The sequence below is a fragment of the Ammospiza nelsoni genome, chromosome 1 (assembly GCF_027579445.1).
Source record: "Ammospiza nelsoni isolate bAmmNel1 chromosome 1, bAmmNel1.pri, whole genome shotgun sequence".
Classification (NCBI taxonomy): Eukaryota; Metazoa; Chordata; class Aves; order Passeriformes; family Passerellidae; genus Ammospiza; species Ammospiza nelsoni.
The window spans coordinates 57,789,592-57,805,724 of NC_080633.1; the positions used below are offsets into that span (position 1 = coordinate 57,789,592).

The 16,133-nt window shown below is 39.3% G+C and overlaps 1 protein-coding gene across 4 annotated transcripts in view; it reads left to right on the plus strand.

The window, feature by feature from the left end:
- SLC12A7 (solute carrier family 12 member 7) overlaps nt 1-16,133 on the plus strand; it is a 119,543-nt gene that overhangs the window by 35,300 nt on the left and 68,110 nt on the right. For 3 of the 4 annotated variants that reach the window (XM_059475176.1, XM_059475151.1, XM_059475167.1), the window contains exon 1: nt 4,758-4,930. The exons of the other annotated variant lie outside the window; for it this stretch is intronic. In XM_059475176.1, coding sequence (XP_059331159.1) covers nt 4,819-4,930 — 112 coding nt within the window. In that variant the 5' untranslated portion in view covers nt 4,758-4,818. Of the gene's footprint in view, nt 1-4,757; nt 4,931-16,133 lie in introns of those variants that run through there. 4 annotated transcript variants of the gene reach the window in all.

Below are 16,133 nucleotides of genomic sequence, written 5' to 3' on the forward strand. Positions count from 1 at the left end.
AAAACCCTAACAAAGAGAAAAGCCAAGATACAATTCAAGTAGCAGGGGCAAAAGGGGAAGGATTTAGAGTGCCAGTCATAAAACATGATATTTGAAGTAACCAACAAGATAGGAATGGGGGATGTTTTATTTGTACCAGGGCCAGGATGTAATCTGCTGGAAAGGGAGTTGCAGCTACAGTTAGGCATAGGAGTCCTTCCAGAGGGGGATAAAATGGTAGTTAAATTCCTCAGGTTAAAAGAAGATGAAAAGCAAATTGAAGTAGTTTAGGCCAAACCTGGAAATAAGGGTAAGTTAAACATAACCCCTATCTATAGTAGTGTAACTGCGACTAAGGATACAGCAATATCCACTCTCTCTCAAAGCAAGAAAAGGGTTGAAAACTGTAAATCATTAATTAATCAAAGATGAAACTTTGGAGCCATGCATGTCTCCCCACAATACCTCCATATTATCAGTAAAACAATCAAACGGAACAGAAGCTCATCCAAGACCTGAGACAAGTAAACAAAAGAACTATAGAATGATATGCAGTAGTACCAAATCCCTATACACTGTTAAGTAGAATTCCTTCATCACACCAGTGCTTCAGTGTGATAGATCTCAAAGATGCCTTTTGGGCCTGTCCCCTTGCAGAGGAAAGCAGAGATATATTTGCTTTCAAATGGGAAGATCCTGATACAGGGAGAGAGCAAAAATTCAGATGGACTAAATTGGCCCAAGGATTTACTGAATTCCCTAATTTATTTGGACAAGCCCTAGAAGAGGTACTGCAATGTTTCCCTGTGAGCTTTATTGATTCTTTTGTATCCCCAAAGGTCAGAAGCCTTCCAAACTCTGGGGCGGTGGTTTGCTACCTCCCCAGTTGGGGGTATCAGGTATATGCAAACTAAGAAACACCAGGTCCATAGATGAGCCTAGAGTTTTTGCTTTTGCCTGTGATGTGCAGAAAGAACAACCATTAGCCTTTTGTCACAGGGCTTGCAAGGGTTGCAGGGTGAGAGAGAGATGAGAATGTTGACCTCATCTTCAGAAGGCTTGATTTATTATTTTATGATATTACATTATGACTATACTAAAAAGAATAGAGAGAAATGTTCTCAGAAAGCTAGCTAAGCTAAGAATAGAAAAGGAATTAATAACAAAGGTCTGTGTCTCAGCACAGAGTGAGACCCAGCTCTGCCGTGAGTGGTCAGTAAATCCAAACATCCACCCGAGACCAATCACGGATCCACCTGTTGCATTCCACAGCAGCAGATAACCATTGTTTACATTTTGTTGCTGAGGCCACAGCTTCTCCAGAAGGGGGAAAAATCCTAAAGAAAGGATTTTTATGAAAAGATGTCGTGACAGCCTTTTCTGCTGAGACACCTCCCAGATTTATTCTTGATCACATACCCGGCTTAAAGCATCCTGGAATGAGACACTCAAGTTGGGTACAATGTCAATGTGAAAACTGTGGCCAGCTCTGGCACTGTAGCTCAGCAAGCATGTAACAAAATTTGTCAAGATAAAGGGAAAGCATGCTTGCTCAGGCAGCAAGCATGTAACAAAATTTGTCAAGATAAAGGGAAAAGTCCCAACACTAATGGAGGGCAGGTACCAATTCTAACACTTTGTTGTGGAGTTGAGTGGATGATCCCTGATATTCACAAGCTATTAGAAGTTGAGTGGGAGGTACTAAATCAAAAACAGAGACCGTATTTTGAATGCAGGCAACTACTCTATATGATGGGGAGATAATAAGACCCTATTCTGAGAGTGAACTTAATAAGGGCTGACTATGTAAGGAACTATAGAGAATCACAAAATGAGAAAAGCAGGTTACATAGGTAATTTTGGGATAAGGAGACCAGAAGGCAAGACCAAATTAACCACTATACTTGTCACCACTCATGTCCACATGCTGTGGGCAGCAACGTCACCAGGCATGGCAGGGGGGGGTACACATTATACTGGGCTTCTGTTACTCCTTATTAATCATGTCACCTTTGGGAATCCAGATGATCCCTGCCACAAATGCTACAGACCACTATACCATGGGAAAACCCAAAGTTCTTACTTTAGATTTCATACCTTCATTAGCCACCACTGCTGTAACTCCTCTCAGGTAGACACCTGCATACAAAATGACTGAATGTATAAAGTTACCAAAACTGTAGGGTCAAAACAGAGGTGCCCACGAGGACATAAATGGGTTTGTTTCCCCACGAGTCAAACCCGAGAATAGAAAAAGGAACAAGATTTGATACAAGACTAAATATGGGAACAAATAAGGATAAACAAAACAAAGAAAACAGACAGAGCAACCCACCACTCTGAAGCCAACTCCATGTGGAGGTTTATATGCAAAATTCAGAGAACAACTGGAAAATGAAATAGAAATACCAAAGTTAGGGGAAAATTTCTTTGTACCTCTGGGAGAAAGGATCAGCAGGGAGCTAAATGTTACCAGCTGCTGGGTTTGTGGAGGAGCTTTAATATCTGAAGAATGGCCATAGAAGAGTAGTAGCCTAGGCCCAGTTGAACTTCTCAAATGGAACAGATCCAAAATAAAAGGGGAAAATCAGACAGAGGGGTGGATATTAAGTTCAGACATAATTGGAGAGGAGTGCCTCCAGCCTATGGGAAGAGACTTTTCAGACAAGGACAGACCTCTTATAAAAGTGTTAAAGTATATAATGGAACTTTCACATGGTGGATCCCTGGACTAATATCCCAATATTGGACCCAGGAAAGGAAAAAGAATTGTAAATATGAAAAAGAAATTAAACTTTTCCGGTGCAATGACTCTGGGAAAAATCCCTATTATGGGACTCCTGAAATATCTGAATTTTGGGAAAATATTAATTACCAAAGGAGCAAATAAAGGAAAGCACCAGATGGCTTATTTTGGATATGCGGAAAAAGAGCTTATTCAGAACTTCCTCTCCTATGGAAAGGAAGTTGCACTCTGGGAATTATACAACCAGGATTTTTCCTGTTGCCAAGCCAAGATGGAGATGATCTGGGAATACTGATGCCCTAAAAAGAAAGAAAAGAGAACTAATTGGAGAAATTGGGGGATACCAAAAGTGGGGTGATGAAGAGTGGCCACCTGAATGGATAATACAGACATATGGTCCAGCTACCTGGGCACAAGATGGGAGTTGGAGATATTGAACCCCAATTTATATGTTGAATTGCATCATAAGACTACAAGCAGTTGTAGAAATCATACCTAATGAAACAGCACGGGGTTGGTGGAATGAATAGCCAAACAGCAAAAGCAAACCAGAGATGCAGTGCATCAAAATCGGTTAGCACTAGACTATTTGTTAGCAGAAGAGGGAGGGGTTTAACACATCTGATGCTGTCTACAAATTGATGATATTGGGGATGCAGCTGGATATAGCGAGAAACATCTGGAAAATAGGCCATGTGCCAGTACACACATGGGAATCTATAATGAATACAGGATGGTTGGAAGATTTTTTTTTGGAATATCCTGGTGGAAGAGGGCCGGATTTGTATTGCTATGTGGAATAACAGGTCTAATCTTTTTCCATGTTTGATCTAATGCTTTATTCAATTAATCACTTATGTAGTCCAAAACATGCAAATAATGACAGTATCCACCAATCCAAAGTCGGGAGCCACAGGACGAAAGCAGAAAATTATGGTATTGAGAAAAGAAAAAGATGATGAAAACAAGGCATTTAAGACCTATGAAAAGTATCAGTATGCCAAAAGTGTAGAAGTACAAAAGTTGTAGCTCAAGCCAAATACAGTAAGAAAAACAAAGAGGAGGGATTGTGAATTCTGTTTTTCAGGGAATTCTGTTTTTCACTGAAATCTGGTTCAGTAAATGCTGTTTTTCAAACCAATCATCTCCACATCTGCCAGCTCACTGCCACTTTTGATGGCCAGAATAATTTGCCTACTCCCTTCTCTGAAAGCCTTTATGCTGTGGGACAGACTGCAGTGTTACATATACATCTTCCATCCCAATGAAGTATAGGAGTCACAAAACTACCAGTCCTCTTCCAAAAGACACAGATACAGACTGAATGAATAGTCTTTCTGGTTTATTCTAGCACTTGCTAGAAGAACAAGAAAAATGTCCTTTGCTTTTAAATCTGTTTCTCTACTTTTGGAGTGGAGATGCTATGACCTCCTTTGAGATGGAAGTTGTAGGTAACCAAGAGCTATATCTCATCACTAGTATCATTAATATTTAATTTGATACACTGCTCATCCACTGACTCTTTGAATCTGCATCACTGCTGGTCAGAGTTTAAATGCTGACTCTGGTCTGAATCCCAGGACCTTCACCTGTCTACTGCAAAGCATGGCTGCTGTGTAGGAAAGCAGATTTCTGGGAGCTGTGTTTATGTCCTGGTAGTCCAAAGGCACACAGTGAATTTTCTCCACTTGTCCAAAAGGTGATCATAAATCCCCTGCTTAGGCCTTTTGGATACTGTCATCCCTTCAGTGATCTGGAGGATTAAGGCCCTACAGCCTGGCTCTGGTTTCGTTTGGAAAGCAGTTTCTGTCTGGTGGGATCAGAGGACCAGTAGCCTGGTGGTCTTAGCGCTTTAAGGATAACTGCAAGCCAAGGTTTGAGGAAGAGGGGATGCCCCAGGGCCCGTGCCCCTCCCTTCGGAGTTACGGCCGCAGCGCCATCAGGCAAACGGTGAGGGGGAAGTGGCGCGGTGCCGGCCACCGCCCCCCCGCTGCGTGAGGAAATGGCTCTCACGTGAGGGAGGCGGCAGCGCCCGACTCACCCTGCCCGCTGCCCTGGGAGGAGGCGCCAGCGGCTCTGGGGCCGTCTGCAGCATGCCGACGAGCTTCACGGTGGTGCCGGTGGAGGCGCAGGGCGAGGAGCGGCAGCGGGATGGGCAGCAGCGAGAGGAGGAAGATGAAGGCGACGAGAGAGACCGGGGCACTGGTGAGAGAGTGGTGAAGCGCCGGTGGTCAACGCCTAAAGAGAGCGTCGGCTCTTTGCGTGCGGAGGAGTGGGTCTGTGGCGGGCCTGCGGGCCGACAGAGAGTCCCCGAATACTGTGGAGGGGCCGCATCGCCTCTCTGCAGGGAGCGATGCCGGGGCTACCTGTCCAGGTGTAGAAGTGCGGTTCCGGAAAGGGCGAAAGTCTGGCGCCTGGGGTGGCTGAGAGCCTGTTTCTCTTTGTTTCCATTAGTCAGCGCCGTTGGCCGAAAGGAGGAAGTACTTATGGGCGGCTCCAGCCGGGGGAGAGGAGCAGCCCGCGGTCGGGCGCGGCGCCTGCCCGGGGCGGTGTGCGACGGGAAGCGGGCGGAAGCAGCATCGCCCACGGCGGTCTAACGAACGGGGAAAATACGTAGAATCAATCGTTTCGGTTGGAAGAGATCTTGAAGATCAGATCATCAAATCCAACCATTAGGCTGTCTTAAAGGCTAACTGCTGTTGGAGCACACTAGAGAGAGGGCTAAGAGGCAAGATTCAGATTGTGGAGAAGAGCCCAATTTTACCTGCGTTGCTCCAGGTGTTTGTCCAGCCATGTGCTTTTGCATCAGATATAGCGTCTAGGGTTAAGTAGGTGTTTGCTACGAGATGCCGTCGCGTTCGGAGCCTTGCTTCTTGTTAGGCCTCGTTCCTGAAGTCTCCTGGGGAAGTAGAATCAAACCGGAGGTGGAGCTCGGGCATCGTGAGTGAGGGTCTGCTCAGGACAGCCCCTAATGCAGGGACAGTAGTATTTCTCTGCCAGCGTTGCTGGGGAAATGAGTGATTCTTCACTTGCATGACAAGGCACTGCTGGGAAAGCAGTAATTTTTGTGGCGCTTAACACTGCCTTTTTCCGAAGCGTGTTGCAGCAGCAATACCAAGTATGTTGTGTGAATCACTGCTAGCACTTCGAGAGCTAGTTCACATGTTGCACTTTATTCTGGATGCTTTGTTACAATCGATACTTCTGTAAAGGTTTGTGGGGGGATTAACTTTGTTACATGACAACAGGTGAATAAATGGCGGTTTGTAAAAGGCATCTTATTTTGGTGGTACAGGTGACAGATAAATAGGGCTAATTCCGTGTGATGTGGGATATGAATGTAAAGAGATAAAAACAGATATTTGACAAATTTAATATATTTACATTATTTTAGGAAGCTAATATAGTAAAACACCAAGCTGACACAGTTAGGTTATTTTCTTCCAAAGCTTTCTACTCTAAAATCCTACTTACCTATTAAAGATCTATAATACATCTAGTTGCCTTTCCCTTAGTATATTCAAACAATCTCTAGGTGTTCTAATAACTGCCTGTTCTTTTCCGAACTAAATGCAATAGAAAAACCAAAGCAATATAAGCTGTGAAAGTTTAACAATTTGTTTCTGACAACAAACAACAACAACAACAGTTTGTTTCTGTGACATCTCTTTGTACTAGATGGATGACTTGCAGTACAGCATTAATCTGGATAAATTTTGTTTTGGTAGAAGAGCTAGTCAGAGAGGCATGGTGTATGATGTTTACACAGGTGGCATTTTAAAATACTGACTATACATACAGGCAAAGTTAGACAGCATTTGTTAGACTGCATGTATATATGAAGTATCTGAAAGGCTTGGAACATTTTTAAATCCTGGGAAGTTGAGAGGAAGTGAGGAACTGCTATTTTCACAGTGGTTTATCACAACCCTAAAGACCAGAGATAAATAAAAAAAAAATTATGTGATTAGGTAGTGTTTTGGGGACTAGTAGTTACAATTGCAAGATATATTTAAATACTGTTATGGATCTGTATCAGTCAAGGGGATGAATTTATGTATGACTCTTCTTGGGTGTTTGTAAAATTGGAAGTAGAGAGGAAAACTGAAAAGGGGAGGCATTGATTTGTATATAAATTATAGGCAAAGAGTTCTGACCTCATGGAGAGATTAAATGCTACCCTCTGACAGAGAGTTTTGGGAAGTGAAAGATGTGCTACTTAGTGTTGCTTTGGGTATTGTATGGAATTGTTAAGTTAATGCTGTATAATAAAATAATTGTTCTTGAGTTATTCTTCTGAAAACTAAAGAATTCTGAAATGTTTGTACTTCTGATAGCTGCTGTAGTTAAGCCCATCTAAAAGCCTGCTGCTCAGAGAAGGACTCCTTGCCCTTCTCACTGCTCCAGCCTTGAGAAAAAGGCTAAGAAGTAAATTATTTCTTTCCTTGTCCTCCTCTGTGTCTTGGTTTGCTTCCTTTTTCCTGCGCTTGACCATCAGACGCTTCACTGGTCTGGTTCAGCATGTTAAACTGTGAGTAAAGTAAACTGCTGGAGAAGTAAAAATCATTTTGGGTTGAGGTGAGTACTGCAAAAAGTGAGAATGGCTAGGGTTGTGTCAAGGTGAGAGGTGGGTAAAGCTGAGAGCAGAGATGAACATAAAAAAGACGAGAATGGGAACTTCCCATTTGATTTAGCCTATATAGCTCAGCATGCTATTTTGTTCCAGTTGTTTAGAAATCTAGCATGTTAACAGTTTTGATTGAATTGTCTGTCTTAAAAACCAAGTAGTTTTTCCTTGACTGCACTAGTACCTTTTTTTTTAAAAAAAAAAACAACCTACCAAATACATGAAAACCTGACAAACCTGTCCCATCAAACTCTGCTAGTTTTTTTTGAGGGAATCAGTTGTATGCTGTCTAGTCATTAGATCAACAGTAGTTTTGATTTTTATTAGCAAGGCACTTAGCAATTGGTGCACAGTTTTGTGCATTTATCCCCTTTCACACATTCTTACCTGATAATCATCTGTGTCATAAAGGAGTAACCTGGGATGTTCTTGTTCTATGATCTGCACTCCTTCTTAATAATCTGAAATTCCATAGCTTCATATTTTCTGACTATATGATACTTTGATGTATGTGAAAGGAGGAGAAGACATTTGTGACTCCCTATGGGGCTGGGCTGTAGCACTAGTCACAGTAGTACTTCAGAAAAGGCAGAATACTTCAAGTTAACATGGTTTAGGGTGCAGCCTGCTAACTCAAATATTCACAAAGTGGCAGAAAGAAGACATGCCTGTTTTCTGTGTCTTTCAATGTGCTTATAATAGACTACAAAGAAAGGGTAGTCAGGAGATAGTAAATGGTTGAAGAGGAGAAGGAAATATGAGCCTATAGACAGTAAGGGATGAAGTTTTATAAGAAATTCTGGGCTTGATTTGTTTTGGGTGTTTTGTTTGTTTTTTTCACACATAGTTGTAGTGACTGTCTAGATAGACCTGTAAAAATTTTGTAAAGTTGATCAGCTTTTCGTTCCCTAGCAGCTGTGTGTATCAGGTGCTTCAAGACATCGCTAGTATTTTTAGCATCCCATAGTATTATTTACCTTGCCATAGCAGTTTCTTATTTAGAAACTAATATGAGAACTAACTCCTGCAAATTCTTTTAAAATTGAAGACCCTCAAATACAAGGAATAGCAATAACAAACCTGATCATCTACGAAGAAGCCATCATATAACTAATGAAGCATGGATTCCGTGAATTTCTGTAAAATGTTACTTATTGGAAAACCAGGGAATAGTCGACACGTATGTGTCTGTGTGTGTATATGTGCAATGGAGGAAGATAATTAATCTCACGGAGAAGTCTAGTGTATTTTGAGTCAACCCTTCAACCTTAACTGCCACAATTGACCATGCTTGCAGCATAGATGTTATGATCAGAGAAAAATAGATTTTAGATGTTATTCAAAGATTTGATCCCAGGAACTGTTCCTGTCACTGGCATCCATTTAACAGAATTGAAACACTTTTTATGAGTTTAAGGCTGATTTAAAATGTGTAATACATTAATCCATAAACTAGAAAACAGTGACATATTTAATTTGAAAGAAAATTAATAAATTATGCTGCCAGTCTAAAAAGAAACCTTTATAAATTAAAAATATTTGTTTTTAAAAAGAGCTTACAAAATTACTAGAACTATATTTTAAAGTGTTTATCTGCTACATCTTAAGTAGAACAAATGCCAACTATTTCTACATAAAATCAATGTTTAAAAACTGACTTGCTTAAGGTCTGCTAATACATACAGATATCTTTTGGTGTGTAAAGAAGGTTTTTTAATAGTAGATAGGTCTTTGGAATAGGTTAATACTAATTGTTGCTAATCTCTACTGATCTGTTTAGTGGATATATTTTAAAATTAATTTATTTGATAGAAATAAAACTTTTAAAGTACTTATTAGATGGACACATGGGATGTTTCAGTGACTTGATCCTTCCCATATCACTAAGCAGGGTGTTAATTGCTGACAAAAATCCTTCATCTTAATTCTCTTCAGTGAGTTCTGTGACTCTCATGTAGTTCATGTCATGTGCACTCGTGCAGCCTGAAGTCTTAATGACTTGTTTCAGGATTAATCCAATGCTAGTAAGAAACAGGATTTGAGGTCTTACACTAAGCTGGGAGGAAGGAGCTGTCAGTTTCCTCTTTCAGTTCTTGATACCTGAAGAATCATCAGATGAGACTGACTTAATTTTCCTTAATCATGAGTGAGCAAGATTTTGAAGCAAACGGGCCAAATCCAAGTGAGTCTCTTTACAAGACAATACTGTGGTTTTCTAATATCTTTCTTACTGAAATAGGAGGTTCTTTTATTTCCAGCCATATTTTAAAGAATTTATAAAGAGCTTTTGCAGTTTTCATTAGAAGTAAGTTGTGCTTGATGATAATAGCAGCCTAAGTAAAGAAAAATCTAAGATTTAGCAATGTTGATAACATAGATGATGGATGTAATATTAGAATCATCCATTATGTAAAGAGGTTTATTTACAAGGGGTTTAAATACACTTTGTTGTGCATATCAGTATAACATATAAATTATGCTAATCATTAATAAAATACTGGAAGAAATTTGTGATGTAGTAAATATATTTAGACATTAAATTACTAAAAAGAACCCAATAACACAAACCTTTTGAGTTAGATTGCACTGAATTCTTAAACAAATGTAGCACAAGAATCGAGGCAAAGTGTGTTCAAACAAGTTTATGGATGCCTTTTTCATAATTTGCATTATAGGAAGACAGTGGCTTTTAAAAATTTGACTGTATTGTAGAACTCCAAGGTGGCTTTTAAAAACATGACTATGTTTTAGAGCTCTAAGGAGTGCTCCAGTATGTGGATTTAGATTAGAAGTGTTAGGACATTTAATTTATAAGATTCTATGACTTCCCTTTTGTTGCCTGCCAATCAAAAACTTGAACATACAGGAAGGAAATATGCATGATAGAGAAGATAGAATTACAGATTTTGCCACAGGCAGCTTTCTTGGATGCGATGGTCATATACATCAGTTTTATTGACTTTTAAACTTTATGCGTTTTTACCTTAAAAAGTTTTGTTACACTAACATTAAATGTTTGCTGTCTCTTGTGCAAACAGGATCCCATTTTCATATTCTCAGTTTGCAGTGGCTTGTTCTTAATATGACCAAATACTATCTGAATGAAAATGTTACCTTTTTTTTATTTAAAACTGTTACATTTCACCTGTATATGGCTAACCAGAACCTATCTCAAGGTACATGGACTGTGATTAAGAGTTGCCCTTTGCAAACTGTGAAGAGTTAGGACTTTTTTGTTAAGGGTTATTCCCCAACTGCAGTTCTGCTTTAGATAACAACATACAAAATTAGCAATTTCTAGTGGGAATCAAAGCTTTTCTAGTTTAACACATGTACTTGTTTGGAGAACAGTTATACATTATCATAGCTGAGCTACTGTATTTGAGGGTATGATGTTCAAAAGTTTATGTAATTCTCACTCCTTTGAACAACACTTGTATTCTTTTGCCATATGAAAGCTATCTACTTTTATTTTTCAGATAGATGTTAAACTCTTACAGCATGTCAGGAGAAAAAGGTGCTTGCTTTTTTGGACAAAACATGTTTGAATACAAGGTAAACAGGAGCATTAGGAGCATTACTTGGATATGAATCATGATGGCAAACATAGTGTGGGACAGTGAGGAAGCAGTGAATCTAGAAAGGATTTAGGGGTCAGACTGGAATAGAATATCACGAGCTTGGTTTAATGCTATGGTAAAGAGGGCCAGCCTGATCCTCGGAGGAGAGGTGACAATTATACTTCTGTAAATAGCGTTGACTGAGGCTGGTGTTAGAACACTGTATTTGATTATCAGAGTTTGATTTTTTTTTTTTTGATGTTGTGTAACTTAAAACCTGTACAGAACGTTTCCACAAAAAAAAATTAAAAGTTAGAAAAATGTTTTAGGACCTTTTTTGATTTTTCAAGAGATAGGTTGAGATGATTTAAATAAGTATAGTTACCTTCACTGAGAGAAAATACTGTAAGTGGTTAAATTTGGAAGCAGTTACTAGGATGTTATACCTGGAAGTTTGAAAGAACCAAATTTAAGTAGAAATATGGAACAATTTGAGATTTTTTTCAATATTAAAACCCTTAAGCTTTACATGAATTAATAGGTTTTTTTCTTATTTCAGTTCTGAAAACATCAAGAGATGCACTGCTTAATTTTCAATATGATTTTTTTAAAGTTATAGAGCTTAGTGATCAAATGAAATTCCTAAGCCTGCAAAAAGATGGGAAATTAGATTAGATAGTCAAATATTTTTGTTCTAATCTCCTGATCAGGCATCACAGTGCAAATTTAGGATTACTTAAATGGTAGTTTCCTGTCCTCTATCCTTTCTCTGCTACTTTTTCTATAACAAGAAAGCTATAACATACATTTTTCATACTCTGCTACTTGTGATTCAGGAGTGGGGAAGGAAGCAGAGGTAGAATTGTTATGAATGCTAAGGAAGCTGTTTCTGTTTGAGTAATTGCTCATTACTACACTGATTGTCTCTGGTGACAGCATATGGATTTATGTGAGGAGCAGTATGATATGGGGATGCAGAGTGGTGAGTAGTAAGTGTGAAAGGGGAATTGCAAAATTGTTACAGTTTGAAGGGACTTGTGGAGATCATGTTAGTCCAACCCCTGAATAAGAGGGCTATCTTATTGACGAAGTTGGCGTCTCCATATTTAACCTCTACTGTTGGATTCTAGTTTACACTGTATAAAATGGGCCAGTTTGGATCAGCTTAGAAATTTTACCTGTTAACATACTTTAAAAGTAATCTACTTTTTGGTGTTTCTGACGATTGCTACTCTGAAACTTCTGAAGAAGATAAATTTGCATACCATGCTGCCTTTTGTGTCTGTGACCAGCACTGAATTGTGATGTGCAAAAATTGTTACCTTGTTTGGTGTGTGAAAGTGTTAATAAAAAGTCATCTGATGACAATGTCAGAAAATTTAAGGCCAGAACAGCTCTGGTATAGTTTATAATAATTTGTGTGGGTTACACTGCATTGGCATTTGGGGGACTAGTGTGTATGGATGTGCACATTTAGTGTGTAATGATGTGCATCAACACACTAAATATTATCTTCAGATATATCTCCTACCTTCTCTTCTTGTAGCTGTATGTCTTGTTTACAAAAAAAATGTCATTGCAGCTAATTTCCATTCAGACATAATCACTCACCACAGTGCTTGAGTATATGTAGAAATCAAGAGTAGGGTTTTTTGCATGTCCCATCCACACAGCAAGTACCACATAGGCTTTTAGGAAAGGTACATTAGAGTGAGAGACAACTGCTCACTTTAAAAATTTTAAAAGGTTTATTAAGCCTTAACAAAAATATAACAAAAGGACTAAATAAGGAAAAAGTTGCAGCGCTGGGAGCTGCCTTCATGGCTGCCTACCATGTGGCTGGTTCATCTGCAAGATGGATGCTCCGTCTTTTATACCCCTGGGGGTTGCATCAGCCAACACTGGCCCCTTCCAAAGTCTGTCAGTCAGCTCTTCTTTGCCGAGTCAGGTGTTGTCATGCTGCGCCCCCTTAGCAACAAGCTTTTCTGTTCTCAGCTGCCCCAGGTAAGGGGCAGATGTGCACACCTTCTCTCTACCTGTCCTAGACACCCCAGGCTGTCTGATGGCAACAATACAGAGTGGGAGGAAAATGGAACTATGGGGAGAACAGAGGACATCTAAACTACATTACCATAATTATACATTAATAAAACTTCTCTTAATTTTCACAAAATGTTCATCTTTTAATTGTAAGAGCCAATCATCTCATTATCTATCTATAGCAATTAGTCACGGCTTTAGGTTGTCTACTGCTCCAGCAGTAAGCACAGAATTGTGTTAGTTTATAAGAACATTCCATATCAGACTAAAAATTGTAATAATAATTTTTAAAGAAGGTACAAGGATAGAAACATAATTTTTAAAACTTAGGCTTTGATGACTTAGTTGAGTGACATGGAGTATGATATCAACAGGCAAATTTTTTCTGTGTCAGAAGACACATGAAACATACCATAAGCAAACCCAAAGGGTTTTTTTTTGGTTATCCTGTTTTGCCTTTTTTGTGGTCCAAAATGAAATGCTAGTCTAGATTTAAGATTTTTGCCTGTAAACCCTCATAAACTGAGTTACTTTCAGAAATCAAGCAACAGAAAGTATAGATTTTTTGGAATGCTTTGGTTGCAGAAACTGGATTTCAGAAGAAATGCAGCTTAATGATATGTCTGAAACTACATTGGAAGTTCTATTTTTTATTTTATGTTTCACTCAGCTCACACTTGAGAAGTGTTAAAACAGATGCAATTTCAAAGAGACCTAATGAAAAGGTGATTTGCTTGTCAAGCATTGGAATGGGCTGCCCAAGGAAGTGGCTGAGCCACCATCCCTCGTGGTATTTTAAATATGTGTAGGTGTGGTGCTTAGGGATATTGTTTAGTGATGAATTTGGCAGTGTTAAGTGTGTGGTTGGTGTCAAGGTGCTTTTCCAACCTACATGATTCTGTGATTTGACTATCTTAAAGCTTCCTCATAGAGTTCAAGAGGATAGGGCTGAGATAAAGAGATGGCTAGACTTACTAGTGAAATGAAGTTTTTATTCCTTTCGTGTTCCATGTAACCTCAGTAGAAGTAACTGAAATAGCTTTTTGTATTGTCCACTTGATGCATGAGGGGCAAGATTTACTGGATTTGTGAAAAGTGTTAATCCTATCTTAATTTAAATCTGGTTTTCTAATGAATCATTTCTTTCCTATTGAATCTTCTTTTGAAGAAAGAATAAGCTAAAGATTGAGATAGTTTGTTTGGTTAATTTCACCACAGATGATGTCTGTGCATTGAGATTCTGAAACTAGTTCTTTCTGCTGAATGGTATAATACATGTCAGTTTGACTTACATGTTAATAAGAATCACTGTATATCTAGACATATTAAATAAGGATACTTCAAAAGGTGGTGGTTTTTAATTTGAAATAAAGGTGATTTTGTTTACAGCAGTGATTAAAACTCAAAGGTGTTCATAGGTGTTTTTATGAATATATTAACAAAAAGAAGACCAAGGAAAATCTATCCTTTCTTGGATATGAAGGGTAACATTGTAACAAAGGATGAGGCAATCTGAGGTGCCTTTTTTGCCTCAGTCTTCAACAGAAAGACCAGTTATCCTCATATCCCTTGGAGCTGGTAGAGAGAGATGGGGAGTAGAACTGACCCCCTATAATCTGGAAAAAGTAGTCAGTGATCCATTGAGCCACTTAGACACTCAGAAGTGTATGGGGCTGGGTGGAACCCACTAGAGTGTACTTGGGGACCTGACAGAAGAGATTGCCAAGCCACTCTCCATCATTATTGTTAGTCCTGATAAACTGGGGAGGTTCTGGACAACTGGAGGTTAGCCACTGTGGTACATGTATGAGGTTCAGTAAGGCAAAGTGCCTGGTCATGCACAACAACCCCATGCAACTTTGAAGGCTGAGAGAAGAGTGGCTTGAAAGTGGCTCATCAAAATAGGACCGCAGAGTGCAGGTCAACAGCTGATTGAATATGCGCCAGTGGTGTGCCCAAGTGAACAAGAAGGCCAGTGGCATCCTGGCCTCTATTGAAAATACCATGGCCCGCAGGACTAGAGAAGTGATTGTTGCCCCGTACTTGGCACTGTTAAGGCCACACCTTGAGTGTTGTGTCCAGTTTTGGGCCTCTTTCTTCAAGAAAGATATTGAATTGCTGAGTGTGTCCAGAGAAGGGCAATGAAAAGGTCTGGAACACAAGTCTGATAACAAGCGGCTGAGGGAGCTGGGGTCATTCAGCCTGAAGAAAAGGAAGCTCTGGAGGTACTTTATCACTCTCTGTAACTACTTGGAAGAACTTGTAGCACAGTATAGGGGTTGGCCTCTTCTCCTAGGCAACTGGCAATATGGCTAGAGGAAATGGATTCAGACTGCACCAGGGTAGGCTCAGGTTGGACATGACGAAGAATTTTTTTACTGAAAAGGTGCTTAAACATTGGAATGGACTGCCCAGGGAGGTGGTAGAGCCACCATTCTTGGGGGTGTTCAAGAAATGACTGCATGTTGCACTTAGTGGTATATTAAGATGACATGGTAGTGTTCAAAGTTTGGACCTTATCTTAGGGCTCTTTTCCAATCTTAATGCTTTTATGATTCTATGATCCTAATGATTTTATAATTGTAGAAGTAGTCAACAAACTGCAGATGACAGAGTACTTGTCAGTTTGCTTTTTTGGTCACTTTTTCAGTGTTGATTCTCTTTCAAGTGAAGCTAAAATAATATTTGACATGATATGATTTGACATAGCATTGCCTATCAAATTGCTGTGCCAAAGATACACAAATACAAAAAGAAAACTGTGTTAGAGAAACAGGAGTTTATTGCAGTCTGTCACTACCAGACGATTTTGAAGACTATCATCAGAAAACTTTAAAATAGGTAGAATATTGATTGTAAGCACTGAAATAGGTTTCCTGTTCTTCAGATCCTAAGTTCTGCATTTTCCTGTTTGAAGCCTGTCAGGTGTGTTTAACAAGACCTTTGTTAGACATGGTGTGCTCTTTTTCATATTGGAGTAAAGCCAAGTAACCCTGTTTAGAAAAAGAAACATATAAAGGACAGCTTTACAATTCTCCAATCTACAATTTAAAATACTATGTAGTGCTGAGATACTGATTTTAATGTCCAGAACTGGTTAGCCAAAACTCTAGTCTTCAAATTCAGAATTATGAATACTGATTAATTTTTTTTTTTTTTTTTGCTACCCTTTTAGTGTTTA